The following is a 23,611-nucleotide window of genomic DNA, read 5'->3' as shown; positions in this document are numbered from 1 at the left end:
GTATATAAAAATGGGGAACAGCAGGCACAGTCACTGTAGGTGCCTGTTTATGGAGATGAATACACCAAAGCATCCAACGATGTCGTTTTCACGACGCCCATCACGCCTCCCCTCATTGCTTTCTTCCAATTATTGATTGCTTAACATTGACCAATCCTCTCCCTCTCCCTTTTTGCAAGTCATATACTACTTCCTCGCTTCCTCCCCTCTTAAATTTTGTTACATTTTTCTTTCATTTTCATTTATCCCACAAAATTTATCGCATTTCACTTTTTTATCATTTTTTTTTATAGTGGAACTTATATTCCACTAACTCTTTTTTTATCATTTTTTTTATAATAGAACTTATATTCCACTAGCTCATTCCTACTCACATTTTATTATAAAATTAATGTATAAAGGTAGGACTCACTCATTATAAACTTTTTCAATTTGCTTTTTATTACATATTTTAAACTCGTACTCGATCAAAGTGTGACAAAATTTATAGGATGAAGGGAGCAATTCATAAAAACTAGCGAAATTTTTGGTACACATGTAGTATAAAAATTAGATCTGATTATTGATTTAGCTGTGTCTGCGTGAACGGTAGAGAAAGATATGATGATTTCATCTTCACGGAAAATTTTATTGAAAAAATATCCTCATTGGAAATTGCAAGTGACATAAGCTCCAAAACTAATCAATGTGACTGATATGATGTCACCACATGCGCCATCTCCTCCTCTTTCTCCAAAATCGCCAAAAATCACATTTTTAGCTACTCACATAGTCAAGTCGCAACAAATCAACCAATTATTAGAGTTCTTTGTGTATTAACTCCAATCTTCTTAGTTCTTTTGGGAGTGAAGTAAAAGAGTTTATGAGTTTCATCTTTGATAAAAGAAAGTAAATTAACAATCATTGAATAATTGGACTTACAAAATGGTGTTTGTTTAGTTGCACGGCTGAAAACTCGTTAGGAAACAAGACATTTACTAACAATTAATTGAAAATTTTGGTGTTGACGACAACCATGCAAAAATTGCTGAAATTCAAGGAGATTGAGTGACTGGGTTGTGTCTATCCAAGAATGTCTCATCTAGTGAAGGTACAAAGGTCAAAAAAGAAAGTCAAGATTAGTGGAGCATTGAATATCACTTCTGACACATTCAAATTTTTTATTCACACAACAATCAGAAGAAGAAGAAGAGGTGTGTTCCATTTGGCTTCTGTTGTGACTTGTGAGTAATAAAAAAATTGAACCTCTTGTATTGTTTTGCCCAGACAAGCAAGCATAAAATCCTCTTCTCCCAACAATCACTACATTTATTGCATCTCTTTCCAATTATTTCACTCACATGACCCATCTATGTTCAATATTGGGTATCAGTCCAAGCACAGGCAAATGCAAAAAAAAAAAAAAATGGTTTGGATAGATAAAGTCGAACACAATATTAATCATAGGTTTTGAAAGAGAAAAAGCAGGTTTGTGCAAAAGTAGAAGGATGGATCACCATAAAACAAACAGCATATCTCAAAGAACTTCCAAGTTGCATCAATTCAGTAACCAAATAACGACTGGTGCAGTAGCATTCCTGGTCTAAGATCAACACTTATGCGACAAACAACATAGCTCAGTCTCATCAAAACAGAGTACTGTGTAAATCAACTTATTGGGTTTTTTTCCAAGAGAAAAGATTCTAGCTATTTAAGATGGGAAGCATCCATTAACGCTATCATCTCGTGGAAGTACCTGATCAGAGAGGTAGTATATATCAACAAAAAGGTACTTTCAGGAAAGAATACAGCCAAAATCCGATATACCTAGGTGAACGTCGGAGTACAACATTTTTCATAACATATAATGGGAAAATTATGCATAGATTAACTTGTGGGTAGACACTAATCATATAATTGCTACATCAAAGGATTTGGTAGAAAATTCGTATACAATTATTCTGGCAAAATACAACTTAAGATGTCAAACAGTTGTGTAATTACCTGGATAGGCTCATAAGATCAAATAGCAGCCTTAGCAGTTGTTTTGGCAATTGTTTTAGTGTCAAAGATTTCAATCCAGTAGCCATCAGGATCCTTGATGAATGCTATGTCCTTTATTTTTCCTACAGTGAGAAAGTGCAGAGGAAAATTGAATTGGAATTTTATTTGAAGTTTTGAGAATGTCTCATGAAACGTCTCAGGAATGAAAATGAAATAACTGTCTTTAATTCTATGCTCTAAAATAATCCTTGTTTACATCAAAGAAACAATTCTAGAAAAAATAAATATAGTTCTTGAGTGAATTTTGTGTAGGGAAGCTTTCATAGTTCCAATTGTACAAGCAGGTGGAGTATGTTACCTGGACACTTGAGGATTCCCTAGAGGTTTTGATGCATGATAAGAATTACATAAAATAAAGTAAAGATTTTAATAGAGACATATTAATACAATGGTAATACCAGATACAGGAGGGATGTATGTTTGAGAAAAAGCAACTAAATATAGGGAGTAATACGTTATTTTCAGAAAAATGAAAGGATAATTTACCATCATCAGGTTTCTTTACAAACTCCACCCCCAAACTCTCAAATCTCTTGCATGCCTTGTGCACATCATCGACAGTAATACCTATGTGTCCTGAAAGTAGACCACATGTAAAATTGTTAGAGGTGACCGAACATCCTGTAAAATGGAACACCCCTGCAGATTACTCCATTCCATTATAAAAAAAAAAAAAAAGGAACGATTGTATGATGTATAGTAGCATCATTCAGAAAATGGATTAAACAATCAGATTTCACAAAATAAAAAATTGATAGTAAAGTTAACTTTAAATACTACTCCGTATGTCAGAACAAATTATAGAAGGCATGGATAGATGTCTAGTAACTTAATGTTATTACATTAGATGTGCACTCTCCAGATAATCAGTGATCAGAGAATCACATCATATTGAAGAAATAAATGAACAAAGAGTAGCAAGGGTCAGGTTCGGTATTTGACATACCAAAACCACGAGGGTCTGAGTTTCCATTATGATGACCCTTGAATTCTGGATCAGATTCAGTACCCCAGTTGCTGCGAAAAAGTTAAAGAGTTAGATCATTAGACATTACTATGTAAGAATGTATCTCTCAAAACATGTACACTGCGGGATTTGAGCTCTTACTGTGTAAGCTCGAGCGTAGCTTTCTGACTAAATGTCCAGGTTGTGCGTTCATGGGGATCACTGGGAGCTGACGATGTGTCCTAATGCCACCCATACACGAATTATGTTAGGTGCCCAGTAAGATAACAGCATGTATATAATGCGCGTACACAAAGCATAATGATTGTAATTTGTGATGATTTCACCTCATATCCCAAGAAGTACAAGGTGAACTTCAGTTCCTCAAAATCCAGCCTCTTAAGCAACCTGCATTGCATAAATAACAAAGACAATAAATAAAAAGTTTTAATTTATTGATCAATGATTCTGGAGATGAGGACGGCAAAGCTGCTGTCAACTGTATCGAGATACCAACTAATGATAAAAGGAATCTGGTGCTAGAGCTGTAATTCAGTAACTTAAATGCTATAACTCCATTTTAAATGCAATTAAAAATGGATTGTTTTCAAAACAATGTGCTTCTCCATCTTCTAAAAAATCCCTTAATACGAACTAAAATTTCAGCGAATGATTTTTCTGTTCCAGCTACTAGCTATAGTTCTTCTTCTAAAACTGTCAAATATTGTTTCAGTTTTGTTTTGAAAACAATGAAATGCAGCCAAAGCAGGTGGAGGCAAAAAGAGAAATGAGCTGGAGCATTACAACAGATGGAAAAGAAAAAATAGCCAAGGAGATGGAGTTTTGAAACTGGTACATTCTTTTTCAGCATTTGCAATAACAGAACAAGGTCAAACAGAATAACTGAAGGCATGAGTCCATCATCGATATAGAAGAAGAGATTGTACACGTAAGATATATATATATATATATATATATATATATATATATCTAATATTCCTGTATGATGTACCATATCATAAAAAGATCGAAAATCTTATTCATGAGCATGATAAGCTTATAGGATTGAAGTTACTAAGAAACGAGAACTCATAATATTCAAAAGTCAAAATCATGCATACTGGAGTAACCGGTAACAGTTACAATTAAACTTTTCCGGTCCAGAGATTTATTAAAACTTCCAAATAGCATTAACAAACAAAAGCATACAAGCTATACAGCATGTCGAAAAAGGATGGCCTAATTTCATTTTACATCTGCATATCCAGCATAATAATTGAATCCATATCACTCCATAAAATAGCAAACACAAATAGGTATGTGTGCAGTTCAAAGAAAGTTTCGAAGACTCACGACATCCCCAATATCCGAGAGTAGAAATCAAGACTGACTTTAGGGTCCTTCACACGAAGCATCTGAATGCAGAAACACACACTTCTCAGCCAAACATTCCCACGGGTGAGTAACAAAAGTAGTACACATATACAATCTCTTGACAATAAAATCATGCTATAATAAGGCTCCACCAACTATAATTTCTTTAATACACATTCAGTAATACAGTAGCCATGTGATTATGTGAACACAGCCAACAAGAAGAAGAATTGAAAAACACATCTAAAATTGGGACTCAAAGCTCACAGTTTGCTGCAAGAAATAGCCTTTGGTGGCCTCATCCACAGAAGCTTGGAGTCCTGGATTGTTGTCAGCAGACTCTTTGGACGCCATAGTAGTTGATATAAATCTTCTGGGCTTATACAAAACCTGCGAATTAAACAAATAAGGGGTAAAACAACAAGGGTTGTAACTAGAGAAGGCAAACAAAATTGTTGAGGGAGAAGTTGGGTTGAGCAATTAAAGGTGGTATCTTTAATTTAGACCTTGGGTCTGAGAGCGAAGAGTGGGGTTAATTGAGATAAAAGGGGCGGAAGGAGATGCGCGGAGGGGAGGCGGCAGGCGGCGGCGGCGAGGGAAGAAGCCATCATGGCTTATGAATATGATTATTTGGGAGTGAGAGTACATACCTGTTAGTGAAGATATTGGACCCTCGCGATTTCAGTGAAGTGGAAATGGGGCAATTAATGTTCTTGATTTTACTCTCATTCCATTTCCAGGCATATAACCGCTTGCCGAATCCAATCATCCACTATTATTATTGCTTATTTAAATCACCAAATCGATGTTTATGTGGTAGTTCGGTAATAATCATCTGTTCCAATACTCTTGCTCCATTCATAATCTACACTCACAATAAAATAAAATAATTTTATAGACATTAGCAATTTTAATAAGTGATCAATGGATTCATTTCATTTTGTTATAAATATAAATTATGAATGAATTAGAATTAGTGGAGTAGGTGATCCTTACCGGTGATAAGTCCCGATTCACTTTTATCATAAATGGTAGTAATAAAGTCTCACCTTCCACTAACTCATTCTACTCATCTTTCATTTAAAACTAATATATACAAGTGGTACCCTTATTTCACTAACATTTTTTCACCCACTTTTCTTAACATTTCTTAAAATCCGTGCCGCCTATGAATGAGACTCCTAATGGCGGACGGAGGGAGTACATAATAATAAGTTTTTTTATTTTCTTTCAAATTTTCATTTTCATTTTCCTTTTAATTAATTTCATAACCCCATCTTACTCGCACTTCCCATCTTCCAAAACATCCGTGGCCACCAATGTTTTAAAAATCAGACCGGATCGGTCGGTTCGATGAACCGGTAGGTGGTCCGGTCTGGTTCGCCCTATAGAACCAGTCACATGTTCAACCACCATGAACCGTCGAAATCGACCGGCCGGACCGGTCTGGCCGGGAACCGAAAACCGGTTTAAATGCTTTTCAAAATTTAATTTTAAAATTTCAGCCTTGGTAGGGGTCAAACTCAAGACCTCATGGTGAACTTACCAACAATTCTACCACTACACCAGAAGGACTTTTTGATAGAAATATGAGCATAAGTTAGTTTTATATATTAAACACGAAATATTTTATTTATATAAACTAATAATTCGTGTTAAATAGCAAAGTAATTAGTAGTGATATTTAATTATCATCCACTTTATATATGTATAACATTGTTTTATTATTATTTGTATAATACATATATTATGAATATGTGATTAACTATACTTAAAGTGTACTACTATTTGATTATATACTATTTACTCAATATATATTTTTAATTCATGTTTATTAATATATCTTTATGTATAATATTATTTTGCGCATTAATTTTTGAAAATAATACTATAAACTTATTTATTTTTATACATAAACTATTAAAAAAATTTATTTACAATAACTTACTAGTAGTATAATTTATATATTTAATCATATTTATTAATAAAATAATTAATAAAATTCTATCACTCACTAAACTTTTATAGGTGGAGGTGTAATGTTTTTGGGATATACTAAAAATATTTGGTATATTATTTAATTATATATATATACACATTTATAATGAGTTGTGATCAATGTCGAACCAATTTTAAAGACCGAACTAGAGACCAAATCTGGGCCATTAGATCTAGTTTTTTTGATGAGATGTGCTGCTGTGAAAATTTTTTCTGCTTCATTACTAGCCCATTTTACTTCATTGTATAGGTTTATTACTTCATTCTGTACCTAATACCTTGAAACTACAACATGTTTTTACTTGCTTCCAGTAGGTTTTGAAATGATTCAACATATGTTTCATTCAAATTCATTGACGTGAGTTTTTGCTTGATTAACATTTAAAAATGCAATTTATTCAAGTGAGTTTATTACTTCATTCAGGAACGTTATTACTTCATTGGATAAGATTTTTACTTCATTCCAGTAGGACTTCAAATGTTTCTACACATACTTCATTCCAATAATTTATTACATTATTCCATGTGTTTATTAAACCAATATTAGCGTCATGGCGGTGGTGATAGATATTGTAGAGAGAAAGAACGGCACGCGACGGCGAAACCACATTTACGTACTGGAATGAAGTAAAAACCTACTGGAATGAAGTAAAAACCTACTAGAATGAAGTAATATATTCTGAACGAAGTTAAATCTTCGTAACATGTTAGTATGACTTATTTACCTTCGGATGAATTAAAATAGGCTCGTGATGAAGACGAAAATAGTTTATAAATTTCTGTATCTTATCCATAAAAAACTAGATCTAAAAGCCCTAATTTGATAGGGTTCGGTGATTCGGTCTTTAAGAGTGGGTTTGTGGATAATGTGACTCCATTTATAATAGTATAACGATTCGACCAGTGATTAAATCGGTTGGACCAGTTGAACCATGAACCAGTAGCTTCACCGGTTCGCCGGCCGATCCGATTTTTAAAACATTGGTGGCCACAATTGATAAAACCAATTTATAAAATTAAAAAGCAATACCAACAACTATTACGGAGTATTTCAGGGATTTGGATCCCCTGCTGTGGCTCCAAGCACAGCAGGGGCTGCTGTTACACACATCAAATATTTTAAAATAAAAAAAATTAATATTTTATATATTATTTTAATATTATATTTTAATATTAAAAATATTGACTATACGTAACAGCAGCCCCTGCTGTGCTTGGAGCCACAGCAGGGGATCTAACCCCGTATTTCAGAAACCTGAATACAAATATATTGAAAAATCAATCAATAGATATTGCAAGATAGTGTAAACCAGTTTTTATCACGCTCTTTATTCCTCGCCAGCTCCCTCTCGTCTAATCTACTCGGAAATTGAATGAAAAATGTAAATAAAAATAATGCAGTAAATAAATGGATTATTCCACTAATAATAAAATAAATAAAAAACAATTTAACTTCCATAAGCTATAAACCGTCGGATTGGTATCTATAAACATCTATAAAAAGTACTTGTTCATATATTTTGATTTGTTTTTCATATAGAGTAAACTTTAAAAATAGTACGTACTCTATCTTTGCGTTTAGCACAAAAATGATTTTTAATCTTTTTGTTGTATTTTTTCCGTTCTAATGTAGTTGGGACATTTCTTTGGTATACATGATTAAAGAAATTAATATGTTAAATGTTAAAATGGAGAGAATAAAGTAAGAGAAAAAATAAAATTAGAAAGACGAAAAGAGAAAGTATGAGAGAGAATAATTTTTTTGCAAAAAAATTAAATGACTTAACTAACTTGAGACAATAAAAAAATGAATACGACTCAATTAACTGGAGGGAATGTCATTTTTGGTACTTGGTGATATTATTTGTCCCAAAATACCCTTATAGACAATTTTGGCAATTGAGGCCAATTCTGGAAATGAACTAAGGTCATGTTTGGTTGACGGGAAAGTAAAGTTGGCAAGGAAAATGATTTCAGGAAAATGAATCCACGGAATGTGATTCCTAATAACTTTACATTCATGTGTTTAGAAAAAAATCAAGATTTTATATTTTATATTTGATTAAACACTAACTAAAAACATACTTATTTTTATTTTTATTTATAAAAAAAATAATAAATAAATTTTATAATAATTTATTAATTATAAATGAATTATTATATTTATTATTACTATGGATAGTTTAAATATGAATTATCCATCATAATATATAATAATATAATTATATTTTTAGTTACATTGAGTATTATATTATAATCATAAATAATTATAATAATATATATAATTATTATTATTATAACCAAAATATTTAAAGATATAATTTTTAAATTTTATAGTTTTAAATTTCAGTACGATTTTATTGATTAATTATTAATTTATAAAATAATAATTATTGTTTATTATTGTATGATTTATATTATATAATTATATTTTAATTTTTTAATAAATTATTAATTATTACTATGATAATACATTATATTTAAATACTATAATAATATAGTTATAATTATGATAATTATAATAATAATATTTATTATACTGAAATTAAGTATGATTTATAATTTAAATCATTTTTGAAACATTAATTAATATACTAATAATAAAACTATACTATACTGCATTAAATATGTAAGAATCCTAAAACTTGGAAAAAGAATACTTAAGAAAAGTTAGGATTCAGAATCCTGAAAAGTTAACTTTCCTTGTTCTGGGATTCTGATTACTTTCCCAGTTTGATTAAAAACTGAAACAAACACATGAATTTAAAATTTAAGGATCATATTACTTTCCCACACAGAATCCTGACAACTAAACATGGCCTAAATGGGAGTACTTTTATAGTGTCGCAGGTTGTATCAAGTAATAATAGTTGATGTGAGATTTTTTTTAATTGTATTTATTTATTTTGTTGGATGTTATATGTATAATGCTATAGGGGTATCAATAATGATATTACAATAATGTACTAATCAAGATAATGTACTAAAGTCGATATTTACGCATACGTTGCGGGTATCTAAAATGATATTTGTAGTACGTAACTATATACATATGATATTATAATGGAATGTGGGTATGTCCATTGATATTTTTTTATGATATAATTCAATTCAATTCTAACTTCCAACAACCATTCAATATATTGAATCCACCTAACGACCAACCAACTCATTCACAAATTACATTAGATTGGTGATATAATTAACTAATTAAGTAATATTTACTATATTAATGAAGTCAAACCATATTTTATAAATTATTAGACGAATTTCATTTGGTTATAATCATAATTAAATTACAGTATTGATAGTGACAGTTTTACCGACAATAATTACAGAGTTTTATTAACAAGTACAATCTCAAAATCAAAAACAAATCAAACTCGAAAACTCATAATCCAAACCACAACCTCTTAATCTTCGCGCAAACTGCATACTCAATTGACATATGAGTTACAGTGGTCGTGGAAACCATTACCATCGTTGGAATCCATGGTAGCAGATGGGAGGGCGAAACGGAGTGTAGAAGTGAGAGATGAACCCAATGTGACATGCCATGGTCATTTCTCGAGCCTTTAACTTATAGACCAAACACCTAAAATTACACTGTTGACACATGATACAAAACTCTATCTTGTAAATATAGAATACATTGCTAAGAAAGAATAAAATTCAGAAGAAACAAGAAAAAAGAAAGAAAAATCCAAAATATTGAAAATAGACATCTCTGCTATGATGACAGTACCTCAAATTCTATCGGATATGGATCCTCTGAAATGCACAGCAGGGGCTGCTCCTCCTCACAAACTATTAAAATAATATTATATTTATTTAATTTATTTATTTAATTAATTTTATTATTTTATTTCTTTGTGAGAGACAATAGCCCCTGTTGTGCTGAAATTATTAAAATAATATTATATTTATTTAATCTATTTATTTAATTAATTTGATTATTTTATTTCTTTGTGAGAGACCGCAGCCTGAGCACTGAGGATCCATATCCAATTCTAAAATTACCCTCATAGGACTTGGAGGTCATTCAGAAATCATCAAGGTGAATTTTAGTGACTAGCTAGATACTAAAAATAATATAAAAAGCATTAGAAATCATTTTTGATAATGTATATTTTTTTAAGTTCGCTATATAACAAGGGCGGACTCTATACCAAAAATAAATCCATTTAAAAAAAAAATCAAAAATTTATTGATATTTTGTACATGTTAGTATATAAAAGCCCCTAATAATAATTTAAATTAGCTGAAAATTTATTTTAAATAAAATTTTTAAAATTTAGCTCCTACTAATGTTCATTTCTACCATACTCTATTATACTCATATAACTATTGTAGTATTGTCCACAGGGGCGTAGCGCAGTTGGCAACGGAGGGACAGATCTTGCTGCAATATAACTATAGTATAGTATCATTTAATTCATAGAAAACGTTAATTAAAATTAATAGGTATTAATTATTATAGATAAAATATAAATATAAATATCACTCAATAACCAAACTCGACTGTATTTTAATCTATACTAATATAAAAGGCGAGTTTTGACGCGCTTTTGAATTTTCATAAGTTTCGGGTATGCATTTAGATAGTTATAAGTATTGGGCAAGAATGTAATAAATCTTCCATAAATAATTATATATATTAACTGCCAACAAACCTCTCCACATTCTCATGACACGTAACATATAAGTTTACTTGAATATTTTGAAAGATAATATGGCCAATCAACATTTTTCAACAGTTATAAACTAATTAAAATTATTTAATTCAGGCAACCATTAAAATGTAACGGCTATACAATGATTAAAATTGTTCACTCTAGGTCATCATTAAAAAAATATGACTGCCACAAAATAAAAATTGTGGAAACTGACTAATTACACTAAATAATATGGCAATTACTATTGATACAAATCGAACGCCAAAAGCAGGCATTTAGCATTTAAACTAGCATTTACCCGAATTCTTTCTATTGTTGCAAAATTTAATTTTGACTTTATTATAACATAATGACAAAAATAGTGGCAGTTGCCGTTATAAATCCATAATGACGGATGGTTACTACATGAACTAACCTCTATAAGCTCAAAAACTTACTCAACAAATCATTAGAGGTGTACATAGCAGCAAAACCGCATGAGGCTCAACTCCGTCACTACCATCCACTCCATAATGTGCAGAAACGAGGAAGATTCTCAAACATGTAGAAACAAGGAATTGATAAAAAATAAAAAATAAAAAATGACGCAACTACGCATAGCTCCCTATGGGAAGACTTGTCTAAAGAACGTAACATCGGTGGTGGTGGTACAACTACAAACATAGAAGCCGTGCGGAGAAGTAGCCCAGAAGTCATGTGGAGGGAGTTGCCTAGAAGCGGGGAAAGAGAAAGAGAGAGGGCGGCGGGTTGGATTAGCGGTGGAGAGAGGGCTTTGAGGCAAAGAAGAGATTCCGAGAATGAGGATGTTCTATTTAGTTTTGAAATTTGAGATTTCATTTTTTTGAAATAAGACTAATTAAATGGGTGAAATATTGATTGATTGACAATTAAGGGATGCATATTCATTCTTAATTTATGGATTTGATGAGATTATGAGCAATTTAAGTACTATGTCCCATGCATAAATATATTTTGAATTTTTATCATTCCAAAAAATAATTAATAAGATATTGTAATAGAAATCTTATTAATTGCTTAATAAGATTAATTATGTTGCAAGGATTCCGAGAATGAGGAGGTTCTATACTTCTATTTAGTTTTGAAATTTGAGATTTCATTATTTGAATAAGACTAATTAAATGGGTGAAATATTGATTGATTGACAATTAAGGAATGCATATTCATTCTTATTTTATGGAATTGATGAGATTATAAGCAATTTAAGTACTATGTCCCACGCATAAATATATTTTGAATTTTTATCATTCCAAAAAAATAATTAATAAGATATTGTAATAGAAATCTTATTAATTGCTTAATAAGATTAATTATGTTGTAAGGATTCCGAGAATGAGGAGGTTCTATACTTCTATTTAGTTTTGAAATTTGAGATTTCATTATTTGAATAAGACTAATTAAATGGGTGAAATATTGATTGATTGACAATTAAGAAATCCAGATTCATTCTTATTTTATGGAATTGATGAGATTATGAGCAATCTAAGTACTATGTCCCATGCATAAATATATTTTGAATTTTTAACATTTCAAATAATAATTAATAAGATATTATAACAGAAATCTTATTAATTGCTTAATAAGATTAATTATGTTGCAAGTCAAATAGCCAAACGGAGAATTTAAATGGGAAAATAATGATACGCCCTAAAATAGGGTGGCGGTTGAAATTATGAGAGCAACAATAAAGAATTCAAAATTAGTTAAGCGGAAATTACCTCAAAATGCTAAAGTGGCAATAAGATCCAGATTAATTGACGAAGTATTAAAGTAATTGCGATTAAAATCTAAATAAATGTGTTACAACTGTGATAACGCTATTGTGCAAATAAAAATTATAAATATAATTGAAAAGATTGATTACTTTTTTTACATTTTTTTTCTTTTGAGATACACATTGACACCTCTAAATAAAGTGTGACAAATGATTACTATGAAATGACAAAGTAAGTAATAATGAAATGAAAATGGAGTTACGATTTTCATGTTGATTCCAATTCTATATATGAATAAAATGTAAATTAATTTATTTTAATTTACAAAAATTGTGTTATTTTATTGAATGGTGAATAATAAATTATATGTTTAATATATATTAATAAGCAAATTTTATTATATTTAATGACCTTAAATTTTAATTTTTAAAATAAATATAAATATAAATACTTTGTTTTAATTTATCAAGATATTAAAAAAAATATGCACGTATTTTCTTTTTTGCTAAATTATCTGATCAATATTAGTCTATTTATAATTTCGAAAGTTGTTTCATTTATATTTTTATAATAATACGTTTATTTTAAACATTATGATTTTAGGTTTCATATGATATTTTTTTCCATTTCATAAGATTATTTTACATAATGAAATAAGTAAGTATGAAGAAAAATGGATCGTGCATCGCACGTGTGTGATACTAGTGATTTTAAAAATCGACATTCTTCCACTAAAAATCGACATTCTTCCACTAAAAATAACTTTATTTAATAATATAAAAAAAAATTGGAAATATATAATCCGAATTAACATAAATCGATTAGGACGCTATTAAGTATTTTATTTGACGTTTTACATTATCAAGGTTAGTAGAATTAAAAATGTTGTATGTATTCATATGTGCATTCAATTCATAATTAATGTAGGATAAACTAAAAAAAAAGTCACTTTTTGCATTAAAATCATAATAAAATTTATAACATAGAGTATTTAACAATAATACTAATAGCATTCATGTTATTTTTCCAAAACCCTCCTTTTATGTGTATAAATAAATTTTATAAAAAGTTGATGATTGTATTAAAAATTTGTTATTTAAATCCAATCAAAGGTCAATAATCAGATTAAGATACATGGGCAGATAGCAAAATTTGAACATTTGGTGTCAATAAACTTGTTAATAATGTCTATTTTTATCTATCTCAACAATTTCAAACTTTTGTAATATAGTAAATAGGGATACATATTGTTAAAACTTAAAAGCGAGTTGTGATTCCCAAGCTACGTGTTTACATTTGAGCAGAAAAAAAGAGTTTACGATGGCAATAATATTCATAGCACGCAGTTTATTAGTATTTCAGTGGGAAAGATGAGGACGATGGCAATAAATAGAGCGACGAAAAGGACTTCACGAGAGTCAGACACCAATATTCTTCAGTCTTCACTATATTTTAGTCTTGCTAATTTTAATTCATCAATTTTCACTCATTTTTTTTTCTCACTCCAACATAATGAGAGGATAACTGAATTATTAATTGAAAGATTCCGTTGACACACATGAATTTATGGGCACCAACTATGAATTAGTATAGTGCATTAAATGCAACGCCAGCTTCTGGAAATTGGCAGTGTAGAGCAAGAATGCATGCAAGGAAGAAAGAGAATCTCAGCGTGACCATGCCTTGAAGGAATATGCTAATAACTGACTGTATCACAGGAAGCGTGCTCTTTCTCTCTCTGTTTGTTGAGAAGTTGTGTCATCTAATGATTTCCAAATTTCTGTACTATTTCTATATATAGCCACATTCATTCATTCACTTGCATTTCAAAGAAGATGGAGAAATCCAAATCCGGCTATGGCAGCGACGGCGTGTTCCGATCGGTGCGGCCGCCGCTATCCCTCCCCACAAACCCCAACCTCTCCATCGTCTCCTTCCTCTTCCGAAACGCCTCCTCCTTCGCCCACAAGCCCGCCCTAATCGACGCCCACACCGCCCAAACCCTCACCTTCTCCCACTTCAAATCCATGGTCTCCAGAGTCGCCCAGGGCTTGCTCCACCTCGGCATCCACAAAAACGACGTCGTCCTCATCCTATCCCCCAATTCCATCCACTTCCCCCTCTGTTTCTTCGGAATCGCCGCCATCGGCGCCGTCGTCACCACCGCCAACCCCGCCTACACCGCCGCAGAGGTATCCAAGCAGCTCAAGGATTCAACGGCCAGGATGATCTTCACGGTCCAGGAATTGCTCCCCAAGGTCATACACTTCGGCCTCCCTATTGTTCTGCTCGGTGATTCCAACCATCATGTTTCACGGGGAATCCCTAAAATCACTCTGTTTTCGGAGCTCGTGGAAAATGAGGGGTCGGTGGATATCGACGGCGATTCGTTCGGAATCAAACAGGACGATGCAGCTGCGCTGCTCTACTCCTCGGGGACCACCGGCGCGAGCAAGGGCGTGCTTCTGACGCACCGGAACTTCATCGCTGCCACGCAGATGAGCACCGCCGATGTGGACAGGCTCGGGGTGGTGGACAGCGTGTTCCTGTGCGTGCTGCCGATGTATCACGTGTTCGGGCTGGCGGTGGTGCTGCTCGCGCAGCTGCAGCTCGGCAGCACCATCGTCTCGATGAGCAAGTTCGACTTTGAGTTGTTGCTGAGGTCGGTGGAGAAGTACAGAGTGACGCAGCTGTGGGTGGTGCCGCCGATCATACTGGCGCTGGCCAAGAACGCTTTGGTGGAAAAGTACGATATGTCGTCGTTGAAGCATGTTGGATCAGGCGCTGCTCCTCTCAGCAAGGAGCTCATGCAGGAATGTGCTAAAAAACTCCCTCTCGCTGATGTTATGCAAGTAATTTTTCCATCATTCTACTTTTATTTTCTTCTTTGCTGTTAAGTAGTACTCCACTAGCATTGTTATAAACCAGAATCATGTGAATCATGTGGTTCACAAGCAAGTTAAACTACTTCAAAGTGTTTAGATTGTAAAGGTTTGGTAATTTTTAGGTGGAGTTGGCAATAATAGTCTTAGTCTAGTTTGACATAAATTTACTGCTTGGTTTGTACTCTGATGAAAAAAACTGCTATTTAGGGGTATGGGATGACAGAAACCTGTGGAATTGTTTCTGTGGAGGATCCAAACGCAGGGTCTCGACATTCTGGTTCTACCGGCATGCTTGTTCCTGGAATGGAGTGTGTAATAGCTAGCGTCGAAACATTGAAGCCTCTTCCGCCCAATCAGTTGGGGGAAATTTGGTTGCGAGGACAGAATGTAATGCAAGGTATTCTTACTATTAGAAAACTACTTTACTTATATATGTTGTGTGTTTGTGTGCTTCATAACAAGCTAATGATTAGTTAAACAGAGCAGCAAATATTTGATAGTAGTATTATCAAGAAAAAGGCAGATGATGTTGTGCTTAATACAATGAATCTTCATTGTTAATGTTGTACTATTCTTTTGTACCTCATCAGGTTATTTCAGGAATCCGCAGGCCACAAAGGATACGATAGACGAACAAGGTTGGATGCATACGGGAGATCTTGGATACTTCGATGAGGATGGCCAGCTATATGTTGTTGACCGAATTAAAGAGCTCATCAAGTATAAGGGGTTTCAGGTATTTACTCTCTGTAGAAACATCATGATCAGAACTCATGTACCATTTTATGTATCAACTTTGAAATAAGGGAGTAGTACTCTTAAGTTTGTTAACCGTCCTCTCTTGCTAGGTTGCTCCAGCGGAGCTTGAAGGGCTGCTCGTTTCCCATCCCGAGATATCAGATGCTGTGGTCATCCCGTGAGTCATGTCATCTTTAGAGATGTTGTAATTGCAACCTTGTGTGAGAATTGCAAATTTGGGTAATGCTTGATTATATTAATAACATTTTGATGTTTGGATAGATATCCGGATGAAGAAGCTGGTGAAGTCCCAGCTGCTTATGTTGTTCGGGCCCTTAACAGCTCACTGTCTGAAGAAGACATCAAGAAATTCATTGCCGATCAGGTACATGTTTTTAGGTGTTGTAAGAAACAGGGAAGTCTTGTGCTGGACTATATATATATATATGACAACTAATAGTTCCTTAACTAATTTCATATATAAGGTTGCACCTTTCAAAAGATTGAGGAGAGTTACGTTCGTGGACAGTGTCCCGAAATCGGCTGCAGGGAAAATACTGAGGCGAGAACTGATCGACAGCGTCCGGCGTGAAGTCATTGGCAAACTCCGATCAAAGCTGTAATTTCTTTTATCATTATTTATATTCACAGTTTCCGAACTGGAATATTAGTATGCTCTGATCACCATATATTTCGGAATGTGAAAATTAAATTTTCATTGTAGTACTCTTTTCTAAACTTCTTTGAGTGAGAGTGACTACATAAATATGCTTATTGAGTTATGGTGAATAAATAGACTTTACATTGGAGTTTTTTTTTTTTTTTTGTTTTTTTTTTTAATTTGAGGTATTTTGAAGGGCAATTTTATTCTAGCTTTCGTTTAGTTTCTCTTTCCAATGCTTAATTTTTGTGATTCTGTCGTTCATGGAGTAATTTATATCCAGACTATAACACTATACTAAACTTTCAATTTCAACCATCGTCGAATTCTCTAAAATCAGTGCATAGATTAATTGCATTTGCCATTTGTATTTCCTCTAATTCCATCTCCGATCTTCAAATGTGATTGTCTGTCTCCGCTCTGCAAATGTGATCGTCGTCACCAGAGAATTTGTGCACTTCTTTCTCCCCATAACCGATTAACCGCTTCCAAAGCGCTTGAAATTGCGTGGGTTGATGGTAGCTAGTGTATGCACCGGGTGTAGCTCAAAGTTTCTCTATCCACAACAAGTTCATTTTTGCTAAAAGTGATTAGTTTATCCTACTTTTACTTATCTTATATTTTTACATAAAACTCCATTTTAAAGCATCTATAGTTGGTTTGGTGTGGGCAGTAGTAATACACATCATGATTCATTATTGCAATTTTTTTTAAAGTTGATTTTTTTAATAAAAGTAAATTTTATAAATATAAGTTATTAGTCTAATAAATAAGTTATCATTCGAATGTAAAAAAATTATTCTTCTAATATACGGATAAGAGTTACTAATGATTTTATGGTTAAAAATTAATCTAAAGAGTATAGTTATTTAAGTGACAATTGATATTTTTTTTAAAAAGCATGATAGGAGTAGTATAAAATAAACATGTCAGCAACTTCACGCGCAAGAACCTTATTCAAAAGTAAAAGGGCCATCATAGTTGATTAAATAAAATGACTAAAATGTGAAATATTGGTGATTTTTAATTCTGGACTAAAAGTTGTATTAACACGTTATGAAACAATGAAGTTGCTAGGATTTGTCACAAGCAATTTTGTATCATCAAAAAATTAAATAAAATTGGAATGGGTCTATCAATGTCAAATCCGGATTTGAACGCGCAAACACGATACAGCCTCTAATAAAAATTCTTACATCACGTGAAATTAGTACTGTATTAATAAAAAAATATAATATCAATTAAATTTCATGGAATCAAGGGCTCCTAATTTATATGGTGCTAGAGTATTAGTAGAAGAAGGTACTAGTATTTTGTATTTTTATCATACTTAATTTGCTACTAAGTATTATTCTATCTGTTATACAAGAATATACACTATTTCCTTTTTAGTTTGTCTCACCGTACATTTTAATTTTAAAAACTCTTTCTCTCCAATGAAATTAAATCCATTTTCAAGAATCAATATTTTAATTATATTTTTTATATTTCTCTTACTTTAATTAGCAATTATTTATTAAAATTCGTGTCTTCTTGGAAAATTATGAAGTGAGTACTAGTACATACTTCTCAGTAATTGCATAAAATTCCCCTAATGAAGAATTATAGCTATCTAAATGAAGCACGTAAGCTCACCGTCAAAGTAAATCCGCACCTTTCATTCGTTGCCACGTGGCGCACCTCCTCCCTCGCTCACCTCTATATAGTTACGACCACCAAACCCCAAACCCTTATTCACGCATTTCTCTTCATTCCAAAGCTGCCGCACGAAGCTTTGGCCGAGACTAAAGGAAGCCTTGCCAAACCCTAGATCTCGCTGCACCTCTCTCCAAAATTCAAGGTAAATTTTCCAGGGCTGCTTCTTTTCACGCGATTTTGCGTTTCTATATATTCGATTTCGAATTTCTTCTCTTTTGTGGTCAGAGAATTGAGTTTTGCTTTGCAGATGGTGTCTGATGCGAGTAAGAAAAAGGCGGCTCAGAAGAAGGCCGCGGCCGCCGCTAAAAGAGGGGGTAAGGCCACAGCATCTAAGGCGGCTGCGGCTGCGCCTGAGAACGGTAGCAGCAATGTTGATAGTCTGGCCAGCGGAGTTGGAGATCTTGTCATTTCTGATCGGACGTGTACCGGTGTTCTCTGCTCCCATCCTTTGTCCCGAGATATTCGGGTGAGAACTCGATCCCCAATTTTCTATTGACTGCTTTTTTTCTTCTTCTAGGAATTTTTACTTTTTCAGTTTTTAAAACAAAGGGGTTGCTGTTTGTTGATAAATTTTCTTTGCGCGACCATCATGTTTGTTTTTTCTCTGGATTTATGACAAATCCTTCACTGTTTGTGCATTATTTATTGTTCATGTGAATTTATGTACACATAGACCAAAAACAGAAATATATCCATCCGTTTCTCTTATCTGCCTTTTCCCCACTCATTTTGAGGCTTAAATGAGGTTTTGAATGGTTTGTTACCGTGTCGAGTAGTTATAAAGTTAGATTTAGTTATTCAACTGTGATTTTGAGACTGTCATAGCCCCTCAAATACTGTATGAAACTTGGAAGCAGGCTGTAGCCGTCAAAATATAATCTACACCATCAGATTGCACTGTATAGTTTTATGGGTTTCTACATGTTGGAATACTTTTGATAATGCCAGTGGCATAACAAGTAGGTGAATTATGGCAATTTGACTTCCTGACATCGAGTTTGTGACATTAGTATCGTGTTAATTGGCACTTAGAGTATACAGAATATGTCATTAATTAGACTAGGCCTAAAAAGAAAATAATTAGCATCACATGATGCTCCAATAATATGGATTCTTTGTCTTTTTTATGTTTTCTGGTGAAGTCTCATGTTTAGTTTATTGTTGCTAGCTTGGTGCACCTAGATGAGCGCCTTGTCTATCCAATAAGTTCAACCTTGTAAGGAATGCTCTGTAGTAGGTAACTTGTGTACGAATTGTCATTTTTTTAACCGAACAACAATATTTATGTCCAAAATTTTTGTATAATATGTACCGTCTCTTGAATGCAATCTAATAGAGGGTTTTTTATTGTGTCATGCAGATAGAATCTCTTTCCCTGACTTTCCATGGCCATGATCTCATAGTTGACTCTGAACTAGAACTGAACTATGGCAGGTAATCAGTGTTCCTTGGATTATAAACTTTCTTATTTATATGATAATTTAACTTGAACATTATGTTTGCTACCTCATCTTTGCAGACGTTATGGTTTGCTTGGCTTGAATGGCTGTGGAAAGTCTACTCTTCTTGCTTCCATAGGTGCCCGTGAGCTTCCGATTCCAGAGCACATGGATATTTATCACCTTTCCAGAGAAATCGAAGCTTCTGATATGTCCTCGCTTCAGGCTGTTATAAGTTGTGATGAGGAGCGATTGAAATTGGAGAAAGAAGTTGAAATTTTGTCTACCCAGGTATATTTCATTGCTAAAGAATGGTTTTTATTTTCTTTCTCATAATAATTGCATTACTCCAATATATTTTCATGTCTTATATGTTGTAGGATGATGGTGGTGGAGAAGCCCTTGAACGCATTTATGAACGGTTGGATGCATTGGATGCAGCCACTGCTGAAAAACGAGCTGCTGAGATTTTATTTGGTCTTGGTTTTACAAAGCAAATGCAAGAGAAAAAGACACGCGACTTTTCTGGTGGCTGGAGGATGAGGATCGCTTTAGCAAGAGCTCTCTTCATGAATCCCACTATATTGTTGCTTGATGAACCAACTAATCATCTTGGTACGCTCAGTAGATAGTATGACCTTCAAAGTATTTATGTGGCCCCATAGACTCGTGACTTTTTGGTTTATGAATGTATCATATCAATGTCAGCGTTGCTCCTTTTTCTTTATATCATATCAATGTCAATGTTGCTCCTTTTTCTTGTTGTAGTTTTTAACTGATCGTGTCAATTACTTGGTTTCACTATTTTAGCTTTCTCTTCTAATTTTTTATCTTAATTTATTCACTTTTTTATGTGCACAGATTTGGAGGCATGCGTCTGGTTAGAAGAGATGTTGAAGAAGTTTGAGCGAATTCTTGTTGTGGTTTCACATTCCCAGGATTTCTTGAATGGAGTTTGCACGAACATCATACATATGCAGAGTAAGAAGATAAAGCTCTACTCTGGAAATTATGACCAGTATGTCCAAACCAGATCTGAACTTGAGGAGAACCAGATGAAACAATATAAGTGGGAACAGGAGCAGATAGCGTCAATGAAGGAATACATTGCACGATTTGGTCATGGATCTGCTAAGCTTGCCCGTCAAGCCCAGAGTAAGGAGAAAACTTTGGCGAAGATGGAACGGGGTGGTCTTACGGAGAAGGTGGCCCGAGATAAAGTCCTTGTTTTCAATTTCACTGATGTTGGAAAGCTCCCACCTCCTGTTCTTCAGTTTGTGGAAGTGAAGTTTGGTTACACACCTGATAATCTCATCTACAAGAATCTTGATTTTGGTGTAGACCTCGATTCGAGAGTGGCATTGGTTGGACCTAATGGTGCTGGTAAGAGCACACTGCTAAAGCTGATGACAGGGGATCTGGTTCCTCAGGATGGCATGGTTCGCCGCCATAACCACTTGAGGATTGCACAGTTCCATCAGCATTTGGCTGAGAAACTTGATGTGGAAATGTCAGCTCTCCAATATATGATGATGGAGTATCCTGGACATGAAGAAGAGAAGATGAGAGCCATAGTTGGAAGGTTTGGGCTAACTGGCAAAGCACAAGTGATGCCTATGAAGAACTTGTCTGATGGGCAGAGGAGCCGCGTGATCTTTGCATGGCTAGCTTGGAGGCAGCCACACATGCTACTGCTGGATGAGCCAACCAACCATCTGGATATTGAGACAATCGACTCACTGGCCGAGGCACTTAATAACTGGGATGGTGGCTTGGTTCTTGTTAGCCACGATTTCAGACTGATAAACCAGGTTGCGAAAGAGATATGGGTGTGCGAGAATCAGGCAGTGACTCGGTGGGAGGGAGACATCATGGACTTCAAGCGGCACTTGAGGGCGAGAGCTGGTTTGTTCGACTAAGGTGAGATGGTGGCGCACGGGCTAGTTTTCCTCATCATAGCTTTGCGGCTCAGACGGGTATTCTAGTGGGCGATGATGCTTGTGTAAGTCGCGCACTAAGGAGATAGATGTGAAATGGGTGCTGGCTGCTGTATTCTCTTCCTGAGGCAATACCCTGGCGTCCAAGCGGCGGAGGTGTCTCCTCCCTCCCCACTAATATGTTGATGTATTGAGTTGTCATTGTCGTTCTTGAACCATTTAATGTTTGAATCTAGTATTTTAATAAACAATATAATGACTGCCATCTCATTTGTGTGCTTTTGGGTGATGTCCTGAAATTATACCACTTTAGCTTCATATTATTATATCGGGATTCACGTTGTAGGATGCATATTCTTGGTTTAAATTATGCGAATCAGTTATATTATTATAGTGACACGTTTCGATTCGAACCTTGTTTTGCAAAAATGATATTCTTATTTAGTACTTTCACGTTATTTTCTTACTTTACATTATCTCAATTTAAACTACTCCGTATTTATTACTACTTGAGATCATTAAGACTTAAACGTCAGGCATGAATCGCATGATTATGTTCAAATACGGGATGAAAGTATATATGAAAATACAATTAGTAGTTATGGAAAAAATGGTTGAGCATCGCACATAGCTAAGGGTGTCTCCACCGGCGGTGGTCTCGTTCGCCCGTCGGCGACGTCCGTTCGGACGTCCGCCGTAGTGAGCGGGACGTCCGCCCACGCCCGTCCCGAGTGCCCCTGCCATGGGCTCGCCCCTCGTGTCGACGTCCGACCGGACGTCCGCCACTGTGGCGAAGGTCGGACGTCCGACATTTTTAATTTTAATTTTTTTTAATAAACTCTATAAATAGGACTCCCCCAACTTCATTTCATTCAATTTATGTAATTTTTTTTAATTATGTAATTTTTTTAATGAAGTTTTCGAATTTTTCCGTATTTCGTTTTGACGTATTAATAATTCCGTAAATTAAATAATTGTGAGAAGGGCTAATAGAAGTCCTAGTGGGAAGTCCTAGTGCAGTGGGAAGGACTAGTGATGTGGCAGTGGAATGAGAAGGGCTAGTGCTGACGTGACAGACAATTTTTATGGGAAGGGATAGTGGAGGTCCTAGTGGGAGGGGCGCCACCGGAGACACCCTAAGACAATTTCATGAAAGGTCACTATAAATGGATTATTAAATTTAAAGGCAGACCAGACCCTATTATCGAACAAAAATACTGTTGTAGTTGAAAAGTGTCGAATTTTAGTGGGGTGAACTTTCATCAATCTCTTGTGTGGTCTAGAACTGAGGACCCTCATGTTACACATTCTTTAATCTCAAACCGTAATTCATGTTTTTGGCCGCCTAATTATTTGTTGGCAAATGCGTGTATATATCCACCAATATACTAGTCACAATTAGAATTTAGAGTGGATACATTGATTGTAGTGTAACTACTTATGATTAACTATTCCTATATCAAGGCCAAGTAAGTATACATTT

The 23,611-nt window shown here is 34.1% G+C and overlaps 3 protein-coding genes across 4 annotated transcripts; 2 read left to right on the top strand and 1 right to left on the bottom strand.

The window, feature by feature from the left end:
- Window positions 1–1,514: 1,514 nt before the first annotated feature.
- Window positions 1,515–5,162, bottom strand: LOC125186182 (lactoylglutathione lyase family protein / glyoxalase I family protein). Of its 2 annotated transcripts, none has more exons than XM_048082527.2 (9): window positions 5,014–5,162; window positions 4,631–4,753; window positions 4,343–4,404; window positions 3,337–3,397; window positions 3,152–3,231; window positions 2,990–3,060; window positions 2,530–2,619; window positions 1,984–2,105; window positions 1,515–1,735 (listed from the first exon to the last, which is right to left on the bottom strand). In XM_048082527.2, exons 2-8 carry the CDS (start codon window positions 4,715–4,717, stop codon window positions 2,002–2,004), a joined length of 555 nt encoding a protein of 184 aa, XP_047938484.1. In that variant the 5' UTR covers window positions 4,718–4,753; window positions 5,014–5,162; the 3' UTR covers window positions 1,515–1,735; window positions 1,984–2,001. The 2 variants fall into 2 exon arrangements, with proteins under 2 accessions (XP_047938484.1, XP_047938483.1); XM_048082526.2 differs by lacking the exon at window positions 5,014–5,162 and adding an exon at window positions 4,870–5,007.
- A 9,171-nt stretch (window positions 5,163–14,333) lies between these two features.
- On the top strand, window positions 14,334–17,116 carry LOC125190709 (putative CoA ligase CCL7). Its single transcript, XM_048088079.2, has 6 exons — window positions 14,334–15,622; window positions 15,863–16,052; window positions 16,246–16,391; window positions 16,504–16,571; window positions 16,676–16,778; window positions 16,879–17,116. Exons 1-6 carry the CDS (start codon window positions 14,606–14,608, stop codon window positions 17,014–17,016), a joined length of 1,662 nt encoding a protein of 553 aa, XP_047944036.2. The 5' UTR covers window positions 14,334–14,605; the 3' UTR covers window positions 17,017–17,116.
- A 1,625-nt stretch (window positions 17,117–18,741) lies between these two features.
- LOC125187771 (ABC transporter F family member 1-like) lies at window positions 18,742–22,393 on the top strand. The gene is made up of 6 exons (XM_048084403.2): window positions 18,742–18,894; window positions 19,000–19,218; window positions 20,113–20,186; window positions 20,272–20,482; window positions 20,572–20,806; window positions 21,053–22,393. Exons 2-6 carry the CDS (start codon window positions 19,000–19,002, stop codon window positions 22,108–22,110), a joined length of 1,797 nt encoding a protein of 598 aa, XP_047940360.1. The 5' UTR covers window positions 18,742–18,894; the 3' UTR covers window positions 22,111–22,393.
- The last annotated feature ends 1,218 nt before the right edge of the window (window positions 22,394–23,611 follow it).

This window comes from Salvia hispanica, chromosome 5 (genome assembly GCF_029641045.1).
Source record: "Salvia hispanica isolate PSC_SH4W2 chromosome 5, Shi_PSC_v1, whole genome shotgun sequence".
In the NCBI taxonomy this organism is placed as follows: domain Eukaryota; kingdom Viridiplantae; phylum Streptophyta; class Magnoliopsida; order Lamiales; family Lamiaceae; genus Salvia; species Salvia hispanica.
This window is presented reverse-complemented; position numbering and strand designations above follow the sequence as displayed.

What these genes read in the sequence shown, in the direction of transcription:
- LOC125186182 (XM_048082526.2), bottom strand. Translation starts at nt 4,974, where the DNA reads ATGATGGCTTCTTCCCTCGCCGCCGCCGCCTGCCGCCTCCCCTCCGCG. An exon ending in TCTCGGATATTGGGGATGTC is followed by an intron (nt 3,398 to 4,342) that starts GTGAGTCTTCGA and finishes TATGCAATGCAG; the next exon opens with GTTGCTTAAGAGGCTGGATT. An exon ending in CTCAGACCCTCGTGGTTTTG is followed by an intron (nt 2,620 to 2,989) that starts GTATGTCAAATA and finishes GTCTACTTTCAG; the next exon opens with GACACATAGGTATTACTGTC.
- LOC125190709 (XM_048088079.2), top strand. Translation starts at nt 14,606, where the DNA reads ATGGAGAAATCCAAATCCGGCTATGGCAGCGACGGCGTGTTCCGATCG. An exon ending in TCAAGTATAAGGGGTTTCAG is followed by an intron (nt 16,392 to 16,503) that starts GTATTTACTCTC and finishes CTCTCTTGCTAG; the next exon opens with GTTGCTCCAGCGGAGCTTGA. An exon ending in TCAGATGCTGTGGTCATCCC is followed by an intron (nt 16,572 to 16,675) that starts GTGAGTCATGTC and finishes ATGTTTGGATAG; the next exon opens with ATATCCGGATGAAGAAGCTG.
- LOC125187771 (XM_048084403.2), top strand. Translation starts at nt 19,000, where the DNA reads ATGGTGTCTGATGCGAGTAAGAAAAAGGCGGCTCAGAAGAAGGCCGCG. An exon ending in CTAGAACTGAACTATGGCAG is followed by an intron (nt 20,187 to 20,271) that starts GTAATCAGTGTT and finishes TCATCTTTGCAG; the next exon opens with ACGTTATGGTTTGCTTGGCT. An exon ending in TGAACCAACTAATCATCTTG is followed by an intron (nt 20,807 to 21,052) that starts GTACGCTCAGTA and finishes TTATGTGCACAG; the next exon opens with ATTTGGAGGCATGCGTCTGG.